The sequence below is a fragment of the Herpailurus yagouaroundi genome, unplaced genomic scaffold, assembly GCF_014898765.1.
Source record: "Herpailurus yagouaroundi ecotype Mexico unplaced genomic scaffold, PumYag 29, whole genome shotgun sequence".
NCBI lineage: Eukaryota > Metazoa > Chordata > Mammalia > Carnivora > Felidae > Herpailurus > Herpailurus yagouaroundi.
Window position 1 is genome coordinate 28149780 of NW_024412377.1, and position 27197 is coordinate 28176976.

A 27197-nucleotide genomic window follows, 5' to 3' on the forward strand; every position below is an offset into this window, starting at 1 on the left:
CCGATGCAGGGCTCGAACTCACAGACCGCGAGATCATGACTTGAGCTGAAGTCGGACGCTTAACCGACTGAACCACCCAGGCGCCCCCCCAAGAATTATTTTAAAAGAATTCTTTTAATTTTTAAGTCCTTCTATGTCTCATATCTTCCAAAAACTGATTTCTACTTTTATCGCATAGAGGTAGAGAATGTGGTCTGTAGTTTGTTTTCATTTCAGCAGGAAACCTGAAGAAACCAGGAGTCAAACGTAGTAGATTCATACTGGGCATGAGTGTTCTCTTTTATCTTTCTTTAAAATATTTTAAAGTAAGCTTAGTATTTGCATAAGATAGCAGACAAACTATTATTCTTTTTTTGTTTACTGATGGCATCGATTTAAGCGTCTTTTATGCTCAACCTGGGTTATAATTTGTCTCAATTAACCTAATATGCCTACTTTCATAAACTGTTAAGGATGTTTGAGTTTTTTCTTTTTTACTTTAATGTAGGAAGTTCTTTCTGCTCTCCTATATGAATGTATTATGTTATTACTCATTTATGTAAAATAATTATTTAAAGTATTACATACTTTTGTTTGCTATAATTTGGGCTTATTTTTGATACAACTTTTTTGTATGGCTAAATTCCACTTTTAATAATATTCTTTTTTGTTCGTTTGTTATTTTGTAGAACATGGTTGGGGAGTGGGCCTTACCAGAAGAAATGGTTGAGAATTTACCACCCTCCAACAACAACATATTGGGTCATGTGATTCACAGATTAATTGAAAAATCTCATCCTCCTCAAGTCAAAGCAACAATACCAGAATTACCTTCATTTGCTATTAAAGGGTGCTTATTGGGGAAAACATTTAGTGGAAAAACTACTGCTCTGAAGGCTCTACAAAAAGGTAGAATTTCCTTTTTCTTTTTTTCCCCCTGCTTATTGGATTCTGTCTACATTGACTGTAGCTTCAAATGACTATGTCTGTAGACAACATACATAAGAATCTGCTGCTATAGTGAGAAACTCTGTCATCATCAAAAATTTTATAATAGACTGATCATATGATTACTTGTCCAAGGCAGACACTTTTAAGATTTTCGAGTCATAAACTGGGACTGTCCCAAGCAAACCTGGATATATGGATATGTTATATACTGATAGTACATAGTCTAGAGAAATACCAATTGTAAACTTTTCCTCGTAGATTTTATTTACCTACCAACGAAGGAGGAAATTAATAATTTGTAACAAATACAAAAGAAATCTGCTTAAAATTATAAATGTTTTAATTCTTCACATCGGTTGAGTTCTGTCTTTTTAATGAGGCTTTGGCTTTTTCTGTTGAAGTCCGTTCAGCTAAAAGCATAGGTTTTCATTGGTTTAGTTCACTTTTATTTAATTACACTAATTTTTTGCTGTTTTTACTACAAAACTCAAAATTTACAGACTAGTCCATGTTAAACTATTCTAATGCAGAGAAAGGTAAGGTAGATCATTATTGAAATGTTAAAAGTACCTCCTTAAAAAGAAGCTTGACAAAAGCACAATGAGATATTACTTCACACCACTAAGATGGGTACAATAAAAAAAAAAGGAAAATAACAAGTGTTAGTGAGGAAGTGTTGTTTGGAACCCTCATACACTGCTGGTGGGAATATAAAACGGTATAGCCACTATGGAAAGCAATTTGGTTGTTCCTCAATAAATTAAACAAAGAATTACCATATAATCCCAACAATTCCACTATGGAATATATACCCGAGAGGATCGAAAACAGGTGCTCAAAATAAATCTTATGCAGGAATATTCATAGCAGCACTATTAAAAATAGTCAAAAGGTGCGAAAAAAATCCAAATGTCACCCGATGAATGGATAACAAAAATAGTATATCTACACAATGAAATATTATTTCTCAGCCATAAAAAAGGAGTGAGTACTACTAATACATGCTACAACATGAATGAACCTTGAAAACATGATGTTGAATGAAAGAAATGAGACACAAAAGGCCACATACTGTATGATCCATTGATATGAAATATCCAGAATAGGCAAACCCATAAAGACAGAAGGCAATTTACTGGTTGCAGGCACAGGAATAAGAGAGATACAGAGTGACTGCTTAGTGGGTACCAGGTTTCCTCTTTGGGTGATGAAAATTTTTTGGAATGAGATAGTGGTGATTGTTAGACATGTAAATGGCCTAAACACTTCTGAGGTGTATCTTTTACCATAGTTAAAATGGTTAAATTTATGTTATGTGAATTTTACCACAATAAAAAAATAAGCAGCTTGATCCAAAAGACAATTCTAGGGAGCCCAAAAGACAGTATTATGGGGTGAAGCCAGCACGGAAGGATAATTATGTCAATTTCCTAAATGAAGTAATTAATAAAATTGTCTGCTGTACTTTAGACTTTCCTATTCAGGTACTTTCTATTGACACTCTTGTCCAAGAAGCCATCAAAGCATTTCATGACAACGAACAAGTCAGTGAGGCCCTACCAATTGAGAAAAAAGATGAAGAAAAGGCTCTACCAGTTCAGGAAGAGACGAGTAAAGAAAGCCAGGCAAGTGTGATTTTAGTTTTCTTTCCTGCTCCTCATATTCTAATGGAATCTAAGGGATCTTCTAGACCAGAGGTTAACAATGTTTTCTATAAAGGTCCAGAGAGAAAATATTTTAGGTTTTGTGGGCCAAGAGGCAAAATCAACGTTATTGTGTGGGTGTTTATATAGCAAAAGAGAAGATTCCTCCCTCCCACTCCCCCAACATACTCCGGTTGCCTGGATGGGTCCTCCAGGGTGGTTAGTCCACTTTGCACCCAGTTACCATCAGCAGGAGACAATCTTCTGAGAAAGAGCCACAGGTTGGTAAGACTGGTAAGGGGGCAAAGGGGCTGACTTGCAAGAGGTTGGAAGTGGGTGGGGTATGAGTGTTGTGGGCAGAATTCACCAAGTTACTAGCTCTCAGAGTCATATTCCACCACTGAGACCCTGACAGTGGCCAACGGTGAAGTCTCCATCGCATAAAGACCCGTGCCAGCTTTGGATCACGGCCAAGGCAGGTGGTGGTGGGGGAATAGCAGAGAAGGGGTGGAGGGAGATACCAGACTTGGTCCCCTGTCTCACAATGCTGTTCCACAGAGGGATGCCCAGGGACTATATCCAAAACAGTTGGCCAGCTGAATTTGGTCTGTGAGTAGATCTCAACCAGAGGGGTTAGTGAAGGAGGGGGAGATCTTCTTGTGGTTTACCTGCATCACATTCCCATAAATATTGCATCTTGCTACATTATTGCATGAAGATTCTAAGGCAGGAAACAGGAGAATGTGGCCCCACCTTGAGAATCATAATGTGGTCCAGCACCCTCATTTTAAAGGAGAGACAATAGAGGTCCCAAGGATAAATTGGCTTGCTTAGGGTCAGAAGGTTTATTGATGGCTAGGCTTTGAGTGGAAACCAAGATTCTAAATCCAGTACTCTTTCCCCTACCTTATGTTGTCTCTGCAATTGAATAAACTTGCAAAGAATCTAACCCAGATCATTTGCATCGGTTGCAAAATAAATACCATTTAACCAGAAGTTATGAAAATAACTGGGAGAAGTGTCGGCTGCCTCTTATTCTGATGATAGATAATGTACATGTTTTTTCTTTATTCCCTTATGGCTATGACTGACACCTCTAGGATTGTTCTTTCTAAAATAGTGTTTCATAAACTCTACCTCTTTCTCAGGTTTCACTGTATTTTTTTTTAATTTTTAATGTTTGTTTATATTTAAGAGAGTTAGAGACAGAGAGTGAGCAGGAGAGGGGCAGAGAGAGAGGGAGACAGAATCTGAAGCAGGCTTCAGGCTCCGAGCTGTTAGCACAGAGCCCGACGCGGGGCTCAAACTCATGAACTGTGAGATCACTACCTGAGCCGTTGTCAGATGCTTAACCGACTGAGCCACCCAGGCACCCCTCACTGTATTTTCAAAATAGCAGTTGCTGTATTTTACATAGTAATTGAAGACCATTGGAAAGACAGAGTACACCACAGGCTACTGTGTGTTTCTATAAGAATAATCATCAATTTTACGTGTTTTTAGAAATCATTCAGTTATTCTTAATATCATTAAGGTCATAGATAAAATAGTGTGAACCTTACTTATAGAAATAAAATTTTAAATGTTATTAAAATATGATAATGTTAAGATTTCTATGTGTGTATGTATGTTTTCTCCCCAAAGGATCTACAGGATGTATCTTCAGCTTATCCAGCTTCAAATGAAGCATTGCCAGAAACAGAAGATAAAACTGTACTTAGTAAGTGAGATATCCAAACAAATCATCCATTTTTTACGTTAGAGAGACAGACAGATAAATAGTAAGTGCACATGTATGTGAGCACAAACTTGCTTTCAGGGAAAGAAAAGGGAGACAAAGAGAGTTTTGCATAGTTGTCTACCTGGTCATTTAACAGAGAGAGCAAGGTAAACACAGAAGTCCCCAACACTTGTCTATGAATAGGGATAAGAGATAAGTATTACAAAGGAATCTTTTTTTGCTCCTTCAGATAGTTGCTCAGTTTTGTTGTGCTTGTGATAACATCCAGGATAAATCCTCCCTCTCCCTGGCTTTGCAGGGAGACAGTATTTTATTGTTTCTTTTCGCCCAAGCGGATCTGGGTGAGTGGTAGGGTTGGGGCTCCCTGCACACTGCTGTGTTCTTCAATGGTTGAGGGAGGCTACGAGGTCTGGTCTCTTGCATCCCTGCTGAAGAGTGGTTCCCTACCTAAAGTTAAGTTGATTTCCAGCCTTGGGCAAAGCAAATAAATAGAACCTGGCTTCCAAACCTAATGAAAAGTTACCTCACTTGGGATCTGGGTTCTAGTCTTTCAGATGCTTTTTAGAAACATTAAAGGAAAACAATTTTAAGTCTTAAATATCTTTTCTAGCTGTGCTAGTGAAGGCTTGCCATATTTAATAGTTTCCTCATGTTCTAGCACACAGTTCAGATCATCCTGTGCGCACGTCATTATTGCCGTCACCACTGGACCATGTGGTGAGCATGAAGCTCTCCAAGAGCAGTTGTATTTTCCATCCTTTCAAAGGGTGTAATCTGTCCCTTATTTCAGTTATGTGTTTCTTACAAGATAATTTTGGTTGATTTTTAATCTATTATAAGTATTGTATGACATATTTTATTACAAAAGTCCAGTTAATTATAAACAGACTCTGAAAACTTGTTTTTTTCCCATAGAATTCAAGTAAAAAACTCCAAAGTCTGACTTCCAGACTTTTCTACTTTGAGACATATTTGTTACCTATAACTTGATAATTCAGGAAAATGAAAATTAATGAATTATCATTTTAACAAATTTTCTTCAGAAACTTGGCTATTTTTCTGAAAAGAAAACACAAACTGTATTAAAGTATTCCTAATGATATTATTATGAGTGAGCCATAAGGGAAGGAAGGAAGTGGAAAACACCAAGCCACACAACGGCCAGGATTTTAATGTTGTGGAACAAAGATGAAGCCTTTCTGTGGTGATTCTATTACTTCTTTCCTCCGAGCATCTCAGGCATGGCTGGATCCAATAACCCATCTGTCCAAAACCATGGATGGTCACATACTAACATGGTTCTTAGTGGTAAATACTGGACTTTATTCTTAACACTTTTCCTATTGCTAGGTACTGAAAGAAATAAAACTCCAAAAGCTGAAGAAGTCAAATCAAGTGATAGTTTCTCTGAAGTAAGTATTGTAATCTAATTTTGGCTACTAGTAGATTGAAGTATGTCATGATTCATAGTTTCTTGGTATATCTTCAAATGGAATGAAATAGCAATGTACTCCTTTTTTGGTTTAAAGTAATTATTATGGTAAAATAGTAACTAAATCTGAGTTACTTAATATTCTTTATATTCTTAATATTCCTTATCCCTAAAGCAGTGGAAATTGCTATTCAGTTTTGCCAGGTAAGAAAATAAGTATGTGATTTTTTTAAATTTTAATCATATGTCAAACTTATATTTATGTGTTTTCTTTACCACTGATTTTATTACTTCTCTTTCCTTTCCTACTCTCTTTATCTTTAAATACTTTTTTTCCCCAGAATTTCTCCTTAGACCTATTGGTGACTCTTCAGAATGTTTTATTAATCCCTGAAATACTCACAACAATTCACTCACTGTGACTTCTAATGGAAACTAGCATTTTCTTGTATAGTATTGCTTTTCTGTATGTGGAAATATCTTTTTGTCATCAAATACAATGTCCTGATTAATCAAGAAATTTTATTTGCTTTATTTTTATTATATTTAGTTACTTTTTATTATGTGATTCACCTTGGGAAACAATTTTAGTTTTCAAATATTTTAATCTGAAAATTCCTTAAAGATAGAAAAAGTTTTGGAAGGATATACACCAATCTGTAAGTATGACAGCCAGTGAAGAGGGAAATGGGCTTAGAGAAAGTGATGAAGGGGAATGTATCATTTTTACTCTGTGTATTTGCAATATAAATTAACAGAAAGGCTAAGTGTATTTTTTATATTTACTTTTATTGCGTTATAAATCCTCCAAATTCCATATTCAATTCAACGCAAAGGACATACTTTTTGTGTGTGTTCATTGTTGTAATTATTTGGAATATGTCAGTGAACAGAAAAGACAAGGTTCTTGGACCTTAAAGAGTTTACATTCTAATGCAGACAGATAACAAACCATAAACACCGAGTAAATGAATTATATGGCCCGTTAGATGGTAATGAGTCAGAAGGGAAGAAAATGTAGAGTGAAGTAAGGGGTCAGAAGCAAAGGGGTCAAGGCCATGGAGGTGGGGAAAGAGGGAAGGTTGCTGTATTAAATGGGATAAGCCTTCTTTGAGAAAGTGAGATCTAACCAGATTGAAAGAAGATTGAGAGAAAATTCCAAGTGCATCTGGGGAAGCATTTCAGGCAGTAAGAATAGCTGGATGGCAGCCATGAGGCAGGAAGGTGCCTGGCCAGCAAAGTGGGGTTAGAGAGATGAGCTGGAAGGGAGAAAAGTCAGGTCAGCCTTACAGGCACAATGAGGACATTTGAAGTAAACAAGGAAACTTTACAGGGTTTTGCATAGACATCTAATATCATTTGACTTGTAAAATACGTCCTGGTAGTTGAGTTAAGAATCAGCACTAGGGAATTTTCCTGTTCGTAAAGCAGCTTTATTGGACTAGCCCTTCTACAGATAATGTTACCAATGCGGGACAAAATAAAAAAGCTAATTATTTGATGGCCAAAAGCCAACAGGAAAAAGTCAAAGTGGAAGACAGACAGGCAGCCTAAAACAGGCATGAACTGTGTGGCATTGGACCACTGAATCAAGGGAACTTCCCTGGTCAAGAGCCGTACTTGTACAGGTTATCCCAGAGGCACACCATGTCTGTGTAGCATGAGAGTGGCTAGAACTCAAGCAGAAATCTTTAATAGTTTCAGTTTAAGGTATTAGAAAACGAAGGTTGGCAATGCCAGAGCCGCTGAGAATTCAGAGGAAGATCTTGGCAAGGAGGGACCCACACAGAGGAGCCTCAATATCCATACACACTTCCCCTGGATGCTTGGCTGACTCCAGAATTGCGCCAGATGATCAGTGTCTTCACCAGAGAGGATGACCATTTAATTTTTCCCCCAGACATTTGGATTCTGACTTTTAAATTAGTTGTACTCTACCACTCATTGTTTATTTTCACAGCTCACTGTGCGTGCTCAGCTTGGTGCAAAATCAGAAAAGTTGCTGAAGAAAGGAAAGAGCATTTCTGACATGTTGCTAGTTAGCATCATGGTAAATGCTATTAAGTACGTATTTTTTTAATCTACTAATATATTCTTTATCAGGTAGAAGTATATAAAGAATAATATAGCAGTATTTTTTATTTTTAATATCTAATCAATACTACCCATCTACATGAGAAAACATACAGCAAGATAAAGACATGTTTTATGATTTACATCCTTATATTTCACTTCTCCCACTTTACCAGTCTTCACTCACCCAGGTGAAGGTCAGGTTCTATTCCCTCAGGAATTCAAGGAGTCATTAGATACTTGGAAAAGCCAAGGGACAGATTATAGAGGGGAGAGACCCTGATTGTGTGGTCACAAGTCAGTGCCCTTCCTTGTTTTATGTTTCAGGAGAAGGAAGTGGACCCAGGGACCCAAAGGCTCATCAGTGCTGGATGGGAAGGCAATGAGAAAAGGAGGTTGCACAGACAAGAAAGGAGTTCTAACAGAGAAAGAAATTAAATCATAAATTTTAATCCAAAAACCAAAATATCAGTTTTACATAATTAGGGGTTTAGAAGAGCAGGGTTTAAGTTTGTTCCCCTTTCATATGGTTTTTCAATATAAAAATCCAAAATAATAATTCTTGGAGCTCGATTCTCTATGGAGGATGTGGCACTGAAAGCAAAAACCCAAGAAATGCTCCTTACACTACAACAACTTATAATCTAATTGAGATAAAGAAGCCTCACTTGAATTTTTCTCAGTTATGAAATACGATAATTATTCATTGTATAGCGAACTGAATGAGAGCAGAGGAGTTCAGGTTAGGCAGTTACAGCTCCATGCTGGGTCGGGCAGAGTAGGAAGAACTCTCCAGGTTGACATTGTGAGTATCCACAGTGTGGTAAGCTCGATGCTGGGTTCTTAAAATGGATCATTTCAGTTTATCCTCATAATGCCCTGTAAAGTGTGTTATCCCACTATGTGTAGAAGAGAAACAGGTTCAAACCTATGACCACAAGCTAGAAAATGCAATGCTTATTTACCTAAGTGAGGAGATCAGTTTGTTTGAAGTAAATGATTCAAGACTGCGAGAGACAAAGAGTTATAGGGAGGCGAGTTGTGGCCAGTAAGTTTTAAATACCACGCCACGGCCTCTGAAATATCTTTGGAGGGCAGCAGGGACCTACAGAAAGATTTTAAGCAAAGGAGTGATTGTGGTGCATTAATAAGCCTCATCTTAGCTGTAGAAGTAATAAAATTTGTGCCAAAGGAGGTTACTGTGGAGTTGAAGGAAAGGTAAAGACAAGCCTCATTGTATTGCTACTTCCAGAGTACTTGTATCTATCAAAATGTTAATGGTTTGTCCATTTTCAATTTAGTAAGATACCTGTGGATCAAGGATGGGTCTTGGATGGTTTTCCAATGACATTAAACCAAGCAAAGCTTCTGGAGGAAGCTCTCACGGGCTGCAACAGAGAGGTCCTAGAAATGGAGGAAAAGAAAGCACAAATATCCACATTGGCTGTTGATACTAAAGCCTCCAAAGAAGTTCCTCTTCCTCCTTCTGCATTTGATTTTGTCATGTTATTAGATATTTCAGATAATTCCTCACTGGATCGCATGAATGACACAATGGGTAAGCTGGATACTTTTCCCCTTTGTTTTGATATTCTTTCTTGTAACTCAAAGCTCTTTATTCATTTCTTCTTTGACTGAATCGGTGAGTATTCCCATTAAAATTAGGAGTGGTAATAAGAAATCCATTTCAGATTTTCCAAAGAATTATCTAGCAGAGCACGTTTGCCTCCTGCTTTAACTGTTGCTGTTCAGCACTGTAGAGAACTAGCAGAGAATTCTATGCCAACTGCAAGCATCTCACTGAACACTTCCCTCAATTTGGCAGCTTCCCTAGCACAGAGGTGCCCTTTTTGAGACTTGCATGCATGGAGAAGCTTCTTGTGGCTGTTTAGTACATCTTGGTGGGTCACATCTAATGAAGGTCATAAATCACATCTGTTCTGCAAAGCAAGGATCTGATAACTTCCTTCCCCGAGATTGTGTGTGAAGTCAGAGAAGCAGTATCAGTTGGCTGAAGTCCTCACATGGGGGGGTTGAATAGTCTTTCCAGTAGTCATGGTTTGTTTAAGTACTTTTTGTCATTGGAATGAAAATGTTACTTTATTCCACAAATGAAATACTTACGGGGAGAACACATCTTCTTGAACCTTCTCTTGTCAACTCATGAGGTATTTATTTGACCAAGGGAAAGTTACTTCATTATTCTAAACCTGAGTTTCACAGTCTACATAATAAAATGCCTCATTGTAGTTTTACAGATGTGAAAGGAAAACTGACACTACTGACACCAAATTGTGGAATTCCTACACTACCCCATTCTCCAGTTCTTGGGAGACACCAAATTGTTCTACAGTTTAATTCAGTTCTGGCACTAACTACTGGCAAATTAGGGAAGACTCCACAGGTTAAGGGCTCGGCCCCATAAGACTGCCTCCAACTTCAGATTCCAATTTCAAGTAGTAGATCCCCTGGTTACCCACACTTCTGTATGATGTGGCTACAAGTCAGGAGTTTCCATAACCCTTCCTCAGGTTTGAATTTGCTATATGACCCATAAAACTCACAGAACACTTACTATTACTGGTTTATTATAAAGGACATCATAAAGGATACAAATGAACAGCCAGATGAAGAGGAATATAGTGCTAGGTCTGGAAGAGTCTCAGGCTCAGAAGCTTTGGTCTCCATGGTGTTTGGGTTACACTACCCTCCTGGCATGTGGATGTGTTCATCATTCCAGAAGCTCTCTGAACCCCTTAGTTTAGAGTTTTTATGGCAGTTCTAATAAACATGATGGATTAAATCATTGGCCATTGGTGATTGATTCATCTCTCAACCCTACTCCCCTTCCTAGAAGTCTGGGGTCAAGGCTGAAAGTTCCAGCCTTCTAATCACATGGTTTGTTCCTCTGGCAACCAGGCCCCATCTTCTAAGAGTCATCTCATTAACATTAACTCAGGTAATGTTGCAAGGGGCTTATTATGAATAAGAAAAAATGCTCCTTATACCTATCTCTCAGGAAATTACAAGCGTTTTCCAAGCTCTTTGTCAAGAGCCAGAGAAAAAGACCAAGCATGTTTCTCTTATTATATCACAATATCACAGACATTAAATAAGATACATGTAAAACACTTAGGATAGTATCTGGCACATGTTAATAAACATGTAACAAATACATCAGTAAGAATTATGAAAGACTTCGAAATGGACAAGAGATTATTGGGTATCCTTTCAGTAGAAAGCTAAGTATAGTCTTTTGGACCCCTTTGGACTATCTGCATCTATGGGAGTCTGTGCCTTTCATTGGCTTTGATTCAGATCTTCTATGGCTCTGTAAATTATAGGAAACTGAGAGCAATTCACATGATTCTTGTCCATAGGCATGCAAATGAATTTTAATCAATATATAATTAATTTCTAAACTTTTGAAGAGATTACAAGTATTAGATTTTCATCTATTAGTTTTCTAATTAGTTTTCATCTATTAGTTTCATCTATTAGTTTTTCATCTATTAACATGTATTTTAGCATTCCTGATTGTAGATAGTCTATTATCCAATTCTTATTTGAACTGATGTAACATCCTACTGGTTCTCTCATTAATTGAAGAGTTAAATAATGACATTTTACCTTTGTTTGAGAGTCTTGATTTTACCTTTATAAAAAAAATCCTTTAATGACATTCAGGAGGTGGGAGAGACCTAAGGGATCATCTCTTTCCATGCTTTCATTTATATATGGGAATTTAAAGCATGAGCACTTGACTTGTCCAAGGTCACATTCATCCTTATTTTGAGTTAGTGTAATTTTGAGGTCTTCTTTTATCATTTACCTAAATAAAATGACAAAACCACTAGATACTACTTTAGCTGTTGAGCACAGTAGTTTAAACTGGATCCTGTCTAGCAAATCTTAAAAGAGAGAACTTACTTCTATCCATGAAAGGGAGTAGGAACAATGCTGACTGTAGTAATGACTCTGCTTGTCCAGCTAACTCCCCCTCCTGTTCAGGACATAGCTGAGATTGGCTGCCAGCACTGCCAATCCATGGCCCACTGGTGGCAGAACAGGACCCTGAACTCAAGATCAGTCTGACTTGTAAGTGGGTATGTCAAGTTGTTATAAAGTACACACACAGACCTGTCGGGGAGAAGGTCCCTGAAAGCTGAATATAACTCTACGAGAGCCGCAGAAGGTTTGCCTACCCTCTGGGGACTCCAAAGGAAGCATATTGTGGTATGTTTCAGAAACAGAAAGAAATCAACTGGCAACAATTTTTCAAGAAGTCCAACTCAGTCCAGTTTGAGTTCTTTCAATTCCCTATCAAAATTATATGATGAGTGATTCTGGCAAATTTGTCAAAGCTGATGTTATCATCTAACTTGTTTAAGTCCTTGGGTGGCTCAGTCAGTTGAGCATCTGATTCTTGATCTTCGCTCAGGTCATGATCTTATAGTTCATGGGATCAAGCCCCGAGTCAGGCTCCACACTTGGGATTCTCTCTCTCCCCATATCTCTGCCCCTCCCCTACTCTCCTTCCCCTGGGTGCTCTCAAAATAAATAAATAAACTTAAAAAATAAAATAAATTGTTTAATTTCTTTATTCTTGACCCTTGACTTATAATTAGGCTTTAAAATGCCCTTTCTCCCCTACCACAGGGAGTACTTCTCCTTTATCAAATTTTATGCACATATACACATAAATAATCATATTTATATACCCTCAGAAATTAGTATTAAAGCACAGTGTGATTTTTCTTTTTACCATACATTTCTAACATTGCGTATTTCTTGGTTTGAAGTTAACTGAGCCCATTGTTGGGTTTAGGCCAACTAAACCGTTAAAACTAGTATGAAATCATTAACTTTATAATTCTTACTTATTTTGGTCAGAATTGAGTATGCTAAATATGTCCACAACTTTGAAAATCAATCTGCCGCTTTCATATTTTAAAGTATTTCAGTTGATAAAAAGTGTTATTCTTTCATATCTTAAGATTTTTCTAAAAAAAAATATTTTTCTTTCTTAAAATATAAGGTTCGAATGGTCTTTGAAATTTCCTCGTGTTAGTCAAAACCCCACTTAAACTGTTTAGACAGTTTTTTTTAGACAGTTACTTTTTCAGATAAAATTCTAACCTTCTACAATATTTTGTTCATTCACATATTCATTTTTTATTTATAGCATGATGCCAGACATTGTGCTAGGCACTGGATGTAGAGTAATAAAGAAGAAATGGATCCTACCTTCAAGGAATTTAGTGGACATTGTAGCTAAGGAACCAAGGGATTGCAGTCTAGAGTTGTGTGTCTAACATGGCAGCCACTAGCCACACATGCCATTTAAACTAATTAAAATTAACAAATTAAAAATTCAGTTCTTCAGTCACCCTGGCTACGTTTTATGTACACATATGGCTAGTGGCTGCCATATCATACAGCAGTGGTGTAGAATGTTTCCATCATCTTAGAAAGTTCTGTTGGATAGCACTGGTCTAGAGTGAAGGGAGCTAAAATGGCACCACTAGTAAACATTTATCTAAGATTTATAATTTGCCAGGAACTGATAATAAACAAATGAAAGGCAAGTCCCTATCCTCAAGTAGTTGACAATATAGTGTAAGAAGAAGCAAAAGTAAGCTGATTATATAATATAGTTAGTTGTGTGTTATAATAGGTGTGCCCAGCATGAGAAGAGGTTGACCAGTCCAAGAAAGGGAGAGAGGTACAGAGAAACACATCACAAATCTTGGCAAGTGAGCGTGGTCCATCTAGACAACGGCAAGTACCTCAGTAGGGCTGAGAGGCAGCAAGGTATGGAAGAGGGGCAGAAATGGGCCTGCAGAGTAGGCATGGGCCAGCCAAAACTTTCGCCCCAAGTTAAGGTGTTTGAACATTTTCCTGAAGCCATGTCAAGTCACTGAATGATATTGAAGCTGAGATTTATGCAATTAGATATGCTTTTTATAATGTCCATTCTGGCTCAGGGTGGAGGATGCATTGGAAGACAGATTTTTCGAAATAAAGTTGTACTGTTTTTATCCCAGACCAGCAGGGGCTGGGGTCCTGAGGTCCAGGCTGGGGTATGGGAGCCCAGTCTCCAAGGTCAGGTTCAGCATGCTGTCCTGCAATGCTTCAGTCTATGGAGAAGCCCGAAGAACAACATCACAAGGAAGCAGCCTATAGCCAAAGCCATGTGGGCCCAAAGGCTGAGCATCAGTCCAGCCAAGGCTGAGCGGAGAGGAATGCCCCAGACTCAAAGCCAACAGGGAGACCTAAGGATAGGGAAACCGGCAGTTTAGGAGCATAAGACTGTGTCAGAATGGAAGATGAAGTGGCGGCTTGGGCTTTCAGCCAGTGCTTCGGTCTCTTGTCCAGGCTGAGTGGGAGCAGCAGTGTTCATAATATGAAGAGAGGTATAGAGAAGTTTTGAGTGCAGGCTCTGGATTGTTAACGTCCATGACTAATAGTAACTGGGAAGAAACAGGAGGGGCTTCCAGGGCTGATAATGTTTGTTCATTGCTCTGGGTACTGTTTCCAGTTTGTGAGGTCACTAAGCTATATGTTCATGTATGCATTCTTTTTGTCAGGTATAATTCAACAAAAAGTTTGAAAATTAAAAACAAGTCCAGAGCCTGGAGTCAGATTGACTGGAGTCAAACCCCTTCTTTGTCATTTATAAGCTGTGCGATTACAGAATCACAATCTTGCTTTACAAGTTATGTTGTAAAAACAAGATAACATGTAAAAGTATTTAAGCATTGTATGCTGAATTTTACCTATAAATACAACAGAGAAAGCAAGTAAGATAAGGACTGAAACATATGCATTGGCCTTGATGGGTTTTGGTGACTGGAATGAGAGCTGTTTCAATGGAGTAGGAGATTGGGAAGGATGGTCTGGGGTGGATTGAGGCATGAATGGGAGGTGAGGAGGTGGAGAGCCTGAGTGAAGATAACTCTCAAGAAACTTATCTCAAATTATCTATCTATCTATCTATCTATCTATCTATCTATCTATCCATCCATCCATCCATCCATCCATCCATTCTATCTATCAGCTGATTTTTAAGCCAAGTAATTAGTGAGATTACAAATTAAAAAATTGTGTATTTTTCTTCAAAGATGTCTACTGGTGCAAGTGTAGACTTGGAAAGAGAGATAAATATCATCTGAGGCTGGTGTAGCAGAAGGACACAAATTGAAGTTGTTAGATGAGGGAGAGAAGCTGAAGTGTTCAACCATTCAACTCAGCTTTGCTAGAAAATAAAGTGAAGTCAGGGTAATGCTGGTAAATTTGGGGGAAAGGGTGTAGGAATTTAGGGACTGGATGAATGTTGGAGAGATTCATCATATATGGGAGTGCTAGAAAGAAACAGTTGGAGTGTAGGACATTAAGATTGCAGGGATGGAGCCATTCAAGGTCCAGGATGTGGACACAGTCTTGGAAAGAGTGCCAGAAGTGGAGAGAAGGGGAAGGGACCAGTGCCAGGGTGGAGTTTGGGAAGAGGAATGCTGATCGATGTGCTGAAGGCCTTGACAAATTTGAGATAGTGACCATGACATGGTGCATGATAGCACCTCCTGAGAAGAACTCCCACACTCTTCTTCCATCACTCATCACTGGTGTCAGTAATCTTTTGGTTTTATAAATAACCTAAAATCATTATTCTGTATTCTAAATCACTTCATCTTTTTCTATCCTGAATGTAGATGGAGAAAAATTGATTGCTATATCCTGTGGGGGTCCTCCATTTTCCTGAATACTATTAGTTCTGTGTCTTCTGTGTTCTCTTGCATTGATTAAATCCCTTTTAGTCTAGTTCAAGCCTGTCTTTTCTCTTTATGATTTTCCATTTATTCTAAGTTCATAAGTGTTTTGGACTTGTACCACTAACCCCAAATAGGACTCAATCAGAGCTGTTGAGGATGTTTTTGGTTTTGGTCACTTGTGGTCAGTTCTTTTATGTCTATTCTCTAAGGAAAGATCATAAAATCTAGAAAGAAATGTAATTTACTTTATTGTATTGTAGCATAATAGCGACAAATAATTTTTACACATATTTGACTTTATGGCCACCCTGTTATTTCATTCTTAATCTTTACACCAGAGTGTTGATTTTCTAATTATTTTTTCCTAGTGTATTATTCATGATGGCCCATCACTTTACATTCTAACCTCTTCAGAGTCAATCCTGAAATCCTCTACACTGAAACTACAGCTCCTCTTTAATGTTATATCGTATTTTGTTTTCCTCAATTTTGAAGAAAAATTTGAATTTTGATCCCAAAACTATACTCTTTCTTTTCATGTTGTTAAACATTTTTATTAGTATTGGGCCAATGGCATGATCATATCTATTTGACTTTCTTGCATCAGTACATTTTAGCAGTGCTACTGCAACTTTGCTTTAGCAAATTATCTAATTAACTAATTTTTACATCATAGCTGAAGCATTTTCAAGTGAAACGCCTCATGAAGAAATCACTCAACAGGCAGCTGCTGAAAACCAGGATATGGATAAAGACCAGAATTTAAGAGATCAGATTCAGCACAGGTTAGTTTAAAACTCAATGTCCTGGGGCGCCTGGGTGGTTCACTCTGTTAAGCCACCTACTTTTGATTTTGGCTCAGGTCATGATCTCATAGTTCGTGAAATTAAGCCCCATATTAGGCTCTGTGCTGACAGCACAGAACCTGCATGGGATTCTCTCTCTCCCTCTCTCTCTCTCTCTCTCTCTCTCTGCCCTTCCCGCACTGGTGCACAGAGTGCTCATGCATGCACACTCTTTCTCTTTCTAAATAAATAAATAAACTTTGAAAAAGTAAATAGATAAAACTCAATGCCCTACTTCTTATTTTTTGCCCTTTGAGTGGACTGACACCCAGTCACTTCGAAATGATCAGATCTAGAAAAAAAATGTATTTTCCAGCATTCATTCATTTTACTTTTACAAGTAAAAAAAAAACAAAAAAAAACTAAATAGCTTTGATGTTAAGTGAAATATTCATGTGCTAGATTTAATATTCAGAGCATAAGTCATCATAAACTAGGAAGAGGAGAATCAAATCAGGCAACACTACCTTCTATGGTTCATTATATGGAATCCTAGTTTAACCCTCACTCGGCAAATGCCAGTTGCAGGTCATGATATTTGAAAGAGCTAGGCATCAGACCACAGAGTGTAATTTAAAACTATTTCCATTTTGCTAAAATGCTGTTATACAAAAATAAGCAAACAAAAACACCCATTCTCTTGGTCATGTGCAGTGTGTTCATTGGGAAAGAAAACTTAGACAATTTTATGAAACCCAGAGAAGTCTAAAAATATGATGTGAGCCAGAGAAAAGTAATCTATTCTCAAAGAAGACAAAGTTTCAAAAATCATTCCAAGATTATTTGTGAGTCAAGCAAGTAAGTCTGAGCTATCTACAGTTAAATGTTTCTTTGATTTCTGTCTGTAAGAGAAAAATAGATGACCTCAGCTGGTAGCTACCAAGAGAAGTGTGCTCAGAGTTAACTCTATGATGAATGCAGGTGATCTTTCTTTAGATTTTCCTTAGTGGAACAAAATTACACTAAATGGTGGCATTTTCAAATTTTCTTTTACTCTTTCATATACAATAAAACCTACGTTTGTGAGCATAATTCTTCCAGAACATGCTTGTAATCCAAAGCACTTGTATATCAAAGCAAATTTCCCCATAAGAAATAATGGAAACTCAAATAATTTGTTTCACAACCCAAAAATATTCATAGAAAAATATTACAATACTGTAATGTAATATAATATAAAATAATAAAGAAAATACAAGATATAAAGAAAAATAAATTAACCTGCACTTGCCTTTGAAGACATTCATGGCTGGTGTGAGGGAGGTGAGAGAGGAGGGTTATGGTGTAGGACAACTTTCAGTATCACTAGTGGAATTACTGCTATCTATTGGCTCAATGAAATCTTTTTATTTTCATGCAACTTTAACACGGAATCCACCCAATGACATTTGCTTTGCCTCCTTTTGAGGATTTCACGGAAATGTGACATTGCATGGTCATTCAAGAGATTCGTTGCTCGCACTGCTGCAGCCTTATTCAGGTGGTGCTTTTCTACAAAATTTTGCACTGTTTCCCACCTTTTACACATCTCCCTAATCTCTTTTCCCCTCCTCCTTTGCAGATGAGCTGCAGACATAGACTTCTTACAAAATCTTACAATTTCTGCCACTTGCACACTTCGTTGGTCCTTCTCAATGATTTTCTTCTTAACTTCTACCATAGTCATCTCCTTCTTACCACCTTTCTTTTCAACCTTTTTCTGCATGGGGGCCATTGTATATGTCCACACAGATGTTGACTATAGTAGAGTATTAATAAATTCTTGTTGTATACTATATTTAATGTAACTGGCAATAAGGCAGAAGAGGAAATGGTCCATATCTGCAGGCAGCCTGACCTAGAATAAAGCAAAGCATTCCTAAGCTTACTCTTGAATGTAAAAGCAAAGAACTGTCCATAGGTGCTTTGAAGCAACAAAAAACAGACTAATGCCAATTGTGGGCACCCTCCAATGTTCTGAAAAGTCTCTGATTTCTGCCAAACACCAAGGCCTGAGACCAAGCATCTGAGCATGGGAGATGATCACCCATGGTCCTTCAGAGAGAAAGAGAGAGAGAGAAGAACCATTGGCTCAGTTGTGATCATGTGACATTCAGCCTCACGTACTACTCATATTGCAGGACATCGCTCATTTATCAAGTTAAAAATAAATTTAAAAAAATAAAAGAGGGGCGCCTGGGTGGCTCAGTCGGTTGAGCGTCCGATTTCAGCTCAGGTCACGATCTCACGGTCCATGAGTTTGAGCCCCGCGTCGGGCTCTGGGCTGATGGCTCGGAGCCTGGAGCCTGCTTCCGATTCTGTGTCTCCCTCTCTCTCTCTGCCCCTCCCCCGTTCATGCTCTGTCTCTCTCTGTCTCAAAAATAAATAAACGTAAAAAAAAAAAAATTAAAAAAAAAAAAAATAAAAGAAATATTTGCTTGTCTTGCGGAACTCTTGCAGAACAACTTACCCGCAATCCAAGGTTTTACTGCATTTCAAAAAATATGGCTTGATTGTATTAAATAATTTCTTCTTCAAAGTAAATAATTTCTTAGAGTTGCTTTTTCAGTTTTAACTATATCGGTAGCTTATTTTTTTTTCATTATACATGTCAGGTAAATCATGCATAATGTTACCCAAATATTTTAGTTGGTATATGATATTCATACAGTATTTTTATTTTGCAGAATTATAGGCTTCTTGGACAACTGGCCTTTATTGGAGCAATGGTTTACAGAACCAGAAAATATTTTGATAAAAATCAATGCTGAAGTAGATAAAGAATCTTTATGCCAAAAAGTAAAAGAAATGTTTATGACTGAAGTAATGAAAAAAGAGAATAAAGGTAATTACATTTCTTTATAATTTTGAACATATATAACTAAATGTGTGGTTTTAATGAGTTTAGGAGAAAATAGAAAATGTGATTGCAGAGTTCTGTCTTTTGAGTAGTATTGTCTGCAAGTATCTTCTGATTTTAACTCTCTGCTGCAGATATTTCTAAAATAAGACATTTTTCTCTTTGTTTTATTTTATTTATTTTTATTTATTTATTTTTTTTTCAACGTTTTTATTTTTATTTTTGGGACAGAGAGAGAGACAGAGCATGAACGGGGGAGGGGCAGAGAGAGAGGGAGACACAGAATCGGAAACAGGCTCCAGGCTCTGAGCCATCAGCCCAGAGCCCCACACGGGGCTCGAACTCACGGACCGTGAGATCGTAACCTGGCTGAAGTCGGACGCTTAACCGACTGCGCCACCCAGGCGCCCCTCTTTGTTTTAATTTAATCAAAAGAAGTAATCTCACTGAAAACATTGTTTTTATGTGGAAAAAAAATAGCTGAGTTAAAATGAAGAATGTTATAGAGAATGGTACAGATGTCAATGTTAACCTCAGGACTTTAACCCTCCTTTTAGGATGTAAATTCTGGGCAGTTCATTTAAAATTATTAAAATTGGTGAATTTACTGATTATTAGCTACTTATGTTAAGCCTTCTTCTGGAATACATCTCATTACATTAAACCATCCTGACCTCTTTCCTCCATTCAACCAAAAATAATTGCCTCCTAACTTTTTTTTTTTTTTCCAACGTTTATTTATTTTGGGGACAGAGAGAGACAGAGCATGAACGGGGGAGGGGCAGAGAGAGAGAGGGAGACACAGAATCGGAAACAGGCTCCAGGCTCTGAGCCATCAGCCCAGAGCCCGACGCGGGGCTCGAACTCACGGACGCGAGATCGTGACCTGGCTGAAGTCGGACGCTTAACCGACTGCGCCACCCAGGCGCCCCACCCCCTAACTTTTCATAGTATCATTGAAACGTATTACTGAAAGGGATCTTAGGCCAATACACTGCCAAAGCCAGACTTCAGTGGAGAATTTTATCTTTGCAAAGTGATTTGAGAAATAAATCTTTCCCTTTTGTTTATCAGGCACCTCTAATTGGGGCACCTGGGTGGCTTGGTGAGTTAAGCATCCGACTTCAGCTCAGGTCATGATCTCACAGTGAGTTCCAGCCTGGAGCCTGCTTCCAGATTCTGTGTCTCCCTCTCTCTCTGTCCCTCCTGTGCTTGCTCTCTTGTCTCTGTCTCTCTTTCAAAAATAATAAACATTAAAAGAAACAAGGCACCCCTAATTGTATTGACAACTGCAGTTTCTTGGTATAATAAAAATGGCCAAAGTTAATAATACCACAAAGATTCTAAAGCTGCCTTGATAGTAGGCTCTCTCCTGTCACTACATTTAAGACCTAATCGCCATAACGTATCAGTTAACTGACACCAAAATAGTACATAGGTATAAGCCATGAAAATCTTTAGATTTTCACTTAGTGAGCCAAAATTACAGTAAAGGTTTCCTGAAACAGTGGCATTTTCAAATCTTCTCTTACTCTTTCACATATTTCAAAATATATGCCTTGATGGTATTAAACAATTTATTATTTAAGAGGCTGAACATGTTATTTGATAGAAATTAGGCTGGAGGACAGAGTAAACCTACCAAAACAATCTTAGAGTCTTTGTTGGGAGGCAAACACACCAATTTTAAGGTATAGCTTCAAACATCTACAGGTTAGAAATTTGTTTTTGTCAGATTCACTTCAACATTTTCCTCAAGATTTTACATTCTAACCACTGAATACTTTAACAAACTCAACTGCTACTTGTTTGCATTCCTACTGGTTAAGCACTTTAACAACTATTTTATCATTAAAACCATAAACACTGACTGACCCCAGCCCAGTACTCTGAATTAAACATCCTGATTAATTTAAGAAAATAAAAAATAAAAGGATACGGTACTTCCATATATATTCTGAGGTGAAAAATGACTATAGTGTACTATTAAATAGGAAAAAGCTGGTATATATAAAATTGTCCCGTTTTTAGATGTTTGCTTATTTTTGAGAGAGAGAGCATGCAGGGAGGGACAAAGAGAGAGGGAGACAGAGGATCTCTCAAGCAGGCTCCGTGCTGACAGCAGAAGGCCCGATGTAGGGCGTGAACCTGCACCAAAGTCAGACCTTGAGCCACCCACTGAGCCACCCAGGCGCCCCTGCTCTATTTAAAACTTAAAAAGCTGCCCCACAGCACTCCTGATCCTGTTTATTCTTCTGTTTCTTTTCTCCACAGCACTTAACCACCTCTCAACCCCTTGTATAAATTATTCATCAGGCTTATGGTTTGCTTCCCATCACTAAAATGCAAGCCTCACAAGGCAGTGATTTTTCCCTTTTGTTTTACTGATCCATCTCTGGCAACCAGAACTATGCCTGCTATTGATTTTACTACTACTAATTTTATTAGCAGTAGTGGTGGGAGTTTTATCTTATTGTTATGACCCTTCCTTTACTTCAAGGCACAATTGAAGTTCAATAAAATAGTCGCTGCATGAATTAATGAACTGCTAAGAAGACTTAAGTACAATGCACCATTCTAAGTGGTTTGTGTGTATTTACTCCCAGAAATCAGTGCAGTGAGGTGAAGTCTGTTTCCTCCACGCCCACAAGACCTCTGTCACATTGCTCTTCACCTTCTCTTCATGCTTTCTTCACCTTGGTTTTCCACTGGGAATTTTGAAATAATCCTTTATTTTCCTATTCCACTGCATTAGCTACATCTAGGTTGTCACTTTTACATTTGGCACCCCTCAATAAGCCTTTCTACCTGCTATACACAGGCACACACACACCCACACCATCATCATCATCATCCTCCTCGTCTCCATCACCATAAAAGGCAAAGAAAATAGCATGTCTAACTAGGCAGAGAAGGCTTCAAATCCTAGTTTTAAGAACTGGATGATTTAAAGGAGAGCCTTAAAACATGAATTTAGCCTTAAATCAGCAAGGGGAATTTTATATTAATTTAGGCTTATCTTGGTTCAAGTGAAATAGCGGGTGTCTAGAGTCTCTACTAAAAGTTCATTCTTACCATCTTTTTTGAAGTTAAAAAGAAATTAGAAGAGAAGGAAGCTGAGAAAAAGGAAGAAGTTCCCCTGGCTGAGCCTCCACCCCCACCTCCCCCTCCACCTGAGCCAGAAAAAGAGAAGGAGACCCATCCTCAGCGTGAGCATTCAAAAACTCCTGCTGCAAAAGGGAAACCACCATCAGGTGATTGACAGAATAATTTATAATCCTCTGCCAGTTTCTTATTTTCACTTAGATAAGAATTATAAATAACAGTACCAATGCATTCACTCAGAGTTAGACTTTAAGCAACTTCAGTAGTATGAAACCAAGTGATGACTCAGATGAAAGTGGAAAAGCCCTTAGTAGCTATGGTTGTCACAAAGCCCAGGTACTTTACTGTGTAGGAGGGAGTCTGAGGTCCTCATACCCAATTCTCGATTAGAAGAAGACCACAGATGAGAATAGGGAGGGCACAGAGAATAACCAGAAAGAACTTAGAGCAGATCAAAAGTTCAGACATCTGTTTGCTGAACCATAGACTTATGTTTTTGTAGAGTGAGAACATCTTCAGAAAATGAGTTAGTAAAGCCAGTTACTCACAAGAATAAGGGGAAAAAATCAACAGACTTCATCAGAGACTAGAATTCATATGTGACTTAATCATTAGTGTGAATTTATGTGACAATAAATGGATAGAAACAAGCACCTGGCATCTCAGTAACGTATATGTTTGTAATTTATAGCATACATGGGTAAAGCGTTTGTTTTGGCTTAAGTTCTTTCTAGATCCCGAAACACTAAGGACTATTAACTTCAGTGGTAGAGGATAAATATAATGACCAAAGTGAAGTGCTTAACTGTTGCACTGCATGACATTGGTAGAATGTTAGTATCAGTTTGGTGCTGTGTATAGGAGACAAATGTGGTCCTTGTTTCTAGTTGTAGCTTTGTGAAGCAGCTGGTTGTGCATTAAGGCTACCTAGGCATCCTTGATCTTGTGTGTTAGGATTGTATTTCTAAACTCCAGATCTTTCTACCTCATGGAGAGATTTGAGATGGATGTGAAATTTTTAAGTTGAATTTATTTATATTAAACAAATAAATTTGAAGACTTAAGTAACATATATTATGGTCTATTAAAGACCACTGTGTTCCAATAAAATGGGGCTTGACTAAAGGCAAAATACACAAATTCTAAAGAAATGTTTTGTATCATAGGAGCAATAAAGCACAAAGCCATAAATTAAATATACACCCTTTTCTCACTGCCTCATTAGGAATAAAAAAAAAAATCAGAGGTCTGGAGGAAAGATGGAAATCTTTAAAATGATGTTTAGAACCAGGGAAGACAGTTATGACAGTGGCTCAAGTAAGCCTAGTGTTATCTAACATAGTCCTTTAACCCATGACCATGGCTCTCCCCACCAGGACCTCCCCCTCGGTCTGCTCACAATCTGGAGGATCTAGGTATTTGAACCATTCCCTGAAACCAATCTCTAGTGGTTCTGGTTAGAACCCAGTTCAGTCTTTAAGTTTCTGAAGTTTGCTCATGATTTTAAAATTGTATTCTTGAATACTGTGCATTGAAGGAATAATAAAGCTTTGTTGCTTAAAAGAGTGCTTGCGTCTGTCTCTTTTTTTCACCAAGGACAGGCCTAATGCCTGATCTTTAAAAACGTATCCAAGTGTTAATCTCCAGAGGCCTAATTACTGCCTTCCAACAACAATGAGTTAGCTCATCGAGTTATCGGAGAGAGATCTCAGAGCTTGAGGGCGCCGACGGGTCAGTAGAGGGAGGCAGAGAAACCAAAACTGACCTCTGCCCTTACAGCTCAGGGAAGCTTAGTTCAGCAATTTTAGGGGGAAAGTTTCTGGCAGGTTCGTTTATTTCTATGTAAATACTTTACAGTTTGTTTTTTCAAATGAAAGCATTTTCAGAAATGAAAGCCCGAGGCTTCTGAACATGCCCAGCTTAAATACCCAACTATGATCTTTAGAAGTTGAGATGAAAAAAGGAATTATTTACAAAAATCAATCAATCAATCAATCAATCAATCAGGATGGAAATAGAGTAAAGAGGGAGGCCAGTACGCTGAGTACTAACAGTCATTTTGTCCCTGTATAATTCTACATTGTATATAGTTCTGCATTTTATATCTGCTTCAAATGTGCTAGGGATTAAATTTGAAAGAGTTCACAGTTACGTTCCATTAAAAGGGTTTATTACTAAATCCACTACCAAACTTCAGAATTTAATCTAAAACCAAAGTTGTCAATGTGACAGAATACAATAGTACGATATCCATGCTGCTATTGAAAAATATTTTTTGAGATTTCAGAATATATTTTGGAACTGATTTAAAAAATCAGAAGAAATTAGACTTGCCCACAGTGCCTTATAAATTCAGTGTCCTTTACAAATTCAGGTATCTCTATTTTTAACTTCTTTTCTCTGATGCCTTGTTTAGTACTCACTTACAATTAGCTAAATAGTTGGTTACCCAAAGTATTGTTATTAAAGGAATTAGGAGCTTATCTAGACTTTATTGTTATGATGATGATGATGATGATGATGATGATGATGTTTATTTCTGAAAAAGCAACTAATTCAGTTTGGATTTTGTTTATTGTTTATTTATTTTTTTAGTTTGGTGGTCAGCTATGTAGATGTTTAAAAGTCCTTTTACAGAGGTTAACAACGTTTCAGAGTTAATCCTTCCCTATTTCTTCTTATTTCTATGAATCCCTTATTTCTTTCTTATTTCTATGAATCCTTCCCTAATCCCTTCTTATTTCTATGAAATCTTGGTTGATGAATCTGAGATGTAAATGTGATATGTGCTATGCATTTACACATTCTTATAATTATCACTTCTGAATGTAGATAATAGGTCATACAGGGTGTCTCCATCATAGGTATTTAAACTGCCCCATATGTCCATCCTTCCAATGAAGAATAAACTGTAGCCCAGGGCAAAAGGTAGGTAATGATTGAAATTGTTTGGTGAATAATGTGGCATGTAGAGAACTTTTTCGAAGAACTAATTTATTGTTTGGAACACCTTACTGACCTTTAAATCATCAGTTTCCCATTTTCCCCCTTTCAGTATGATTTTGAACTAGAGTCCAAGGAATCCAAGATAAATATACACAAATCATTCTTTACATGACAAGTTACAGCCAGTGTAAAATGGAAATGTACAAGTCACGAGGCAACCAAGTGTGTGGGGTCAAGAAAAGTTCGAGGATGCACCATCTCAACTCAGTGTGGTTACTCAGCCCTTCCTCAAATTGTTTTTGTGTCATTCTTATTACAGATTTGGCTGTCTTATTTTATAAGGATCATTTAGTTGAAATAAATCAACATAGAGCCCTATGCTTCAAATGGACTTGTAACTAACTTTTAACACTCTGCAGCCATGTTGCCTCAAAGAGTTTACAATCAAATCCACTGCCAAATATTGATATTGAACTTAGGACTGAACTGCTCAGTGTGACAAAATAGAATAGCACTATAAGGGCTGTCATTCCAGTTTTAATCCATTCTGTCTTCAGATTAATTTTAGCTCACTGCAAAGACCTCACAAAGATAACTGTTTATCTGTGAGAAATAACACTTGATTGCTTACAAATAATCTAGCCCGGGATAGTAAAGAAAATCATCAATAATTTTTATGTCTTGAATTTTGTTTAGAGCCCTTGCATGGTAAGCAAGACTCTCCTCAAGAAGGAAAAGGGAAGAAAGGTGAAACTTCACTCAAAAGAAAAGGTACCGCAGATAAAGATAGACATGGTTCAATATGATTCTGCCTTTTATAACTGCCTCAATGAAAAGAGCCAGATTTGTATAGTAGAACACATACTATACTTCTCTTGGGAATTTGTAAACTAGAAGCTGTTACCAAAGAATATAACATCAATATTTCTATAGTTTGGATTTTAGCACAGGTCTTGCTGAGAAAAGTGATGCTGGTGGGAAATAATTTAGAGATATCTAATATACAGAACATCCATTCATTATAGAAATTATCAGTATTATCTTTGGGCTAAGCTATGCCTTCAGAAAGCTCTATGCTGAACCCTGTTTTCTTGGGCTCCCATCAAATTGCCTTCACTGATAACGCGCGGTACAAAGTCCTCAACTCCCTTCACAATACAGCATAGCAGTGGAGGTGAAACTTTCCTTATACCAATAACAACCTGCCATTTTATGTTCTGAGGGGATGATATGCCTACTACATCATTTAATGGCCCCTATACGAAATTCTAGGTGAGAAATTTCATTCAGAATCAAGGGACAGGAAAATCTTTCTTCCTCTGAGTGCTTAGATAATTAGCACATCTAAATGATAGTATTTCCTCTCTTGGCCGTCCAAAAGTTCACAGAGTGGCTGTACTTGTGCAAGGGTACCAGGATCTCAATATCTGCTTTCTAATTCCTCTCCCCATTTTTTCCTTCCACTTTAAGTTGTCCTTGTCCTGACCCTAATTTCATTTAATTTTTTTGTATTTTATTTTAACTATTTCTGTGAAATAAAGGGGATATAGCTTTTTTATGTAATTGATAGTTGGTGGAAAAAAATCCTATTAGGCTCTTGAAAGCATATTAGTTAGATTTATGTTGAGGAGCTATAACAACAAATCGAACGTTGAGATGCAGTTATAAATATATACAGTTGACATTTTCAGAGTATATTCAAATAGGGTTGTCATGAAGTGTATACCTTTGTTTAATTTTTTACTACAAATTGCCAATGCAGTTGCAAGCCCAAAGTATGCAAGTTCACAAAATAATGGGCTGCAAAGGATCTTTATTTTGCCATTTAAAAATACATAACATGGGGCGCCTGGGTGGCGCAGTCGGTTAAG

General features: G+C 37.6%; 1 protein-coding gene across 1 annotated transcript in view; it reads left to right on the forward strand.

Moving 5' to 3' along the window:
* The window catches only part of SPEF2 (sperm flagellar 2), a 185313-nt gene that overhangs the window by 66037 nt on the left and 92079 nt on the right, over positions 1-27197 (forward strand). Inside the window, exons 11-20 of the mRNA XM_040495242.1 lie at positions 669-888; positions 2401-2555; positions 4218-4293; positions 5665-5726; positions 7707-7810; positions 9121-9377; positions 16268-16376; positions 19103-19260; positions 22365-22529; positions 26023-26097. Coding sequence (XP_040351176.1) covers positions 669-888; positions 2401-2555; positions 4218-4293; positions 5665-5726; positions 7707-7810; positions 9121-9377; positions 16268-16376; positions 19103-19260; positions 22365-22529; positions 26023-26097 — 1381 coding nt within the window. The remainder of the gene's footprint in view (positions 1-668; positions 889-2400; positions 2556-4217; positions 4294-5664; positions 5727-7706; positions 7811-9120; positions 9378-16267; positions 16377-19102; positions 19261-22364; positions 22530-26022; positions 26098-27197) is intronic.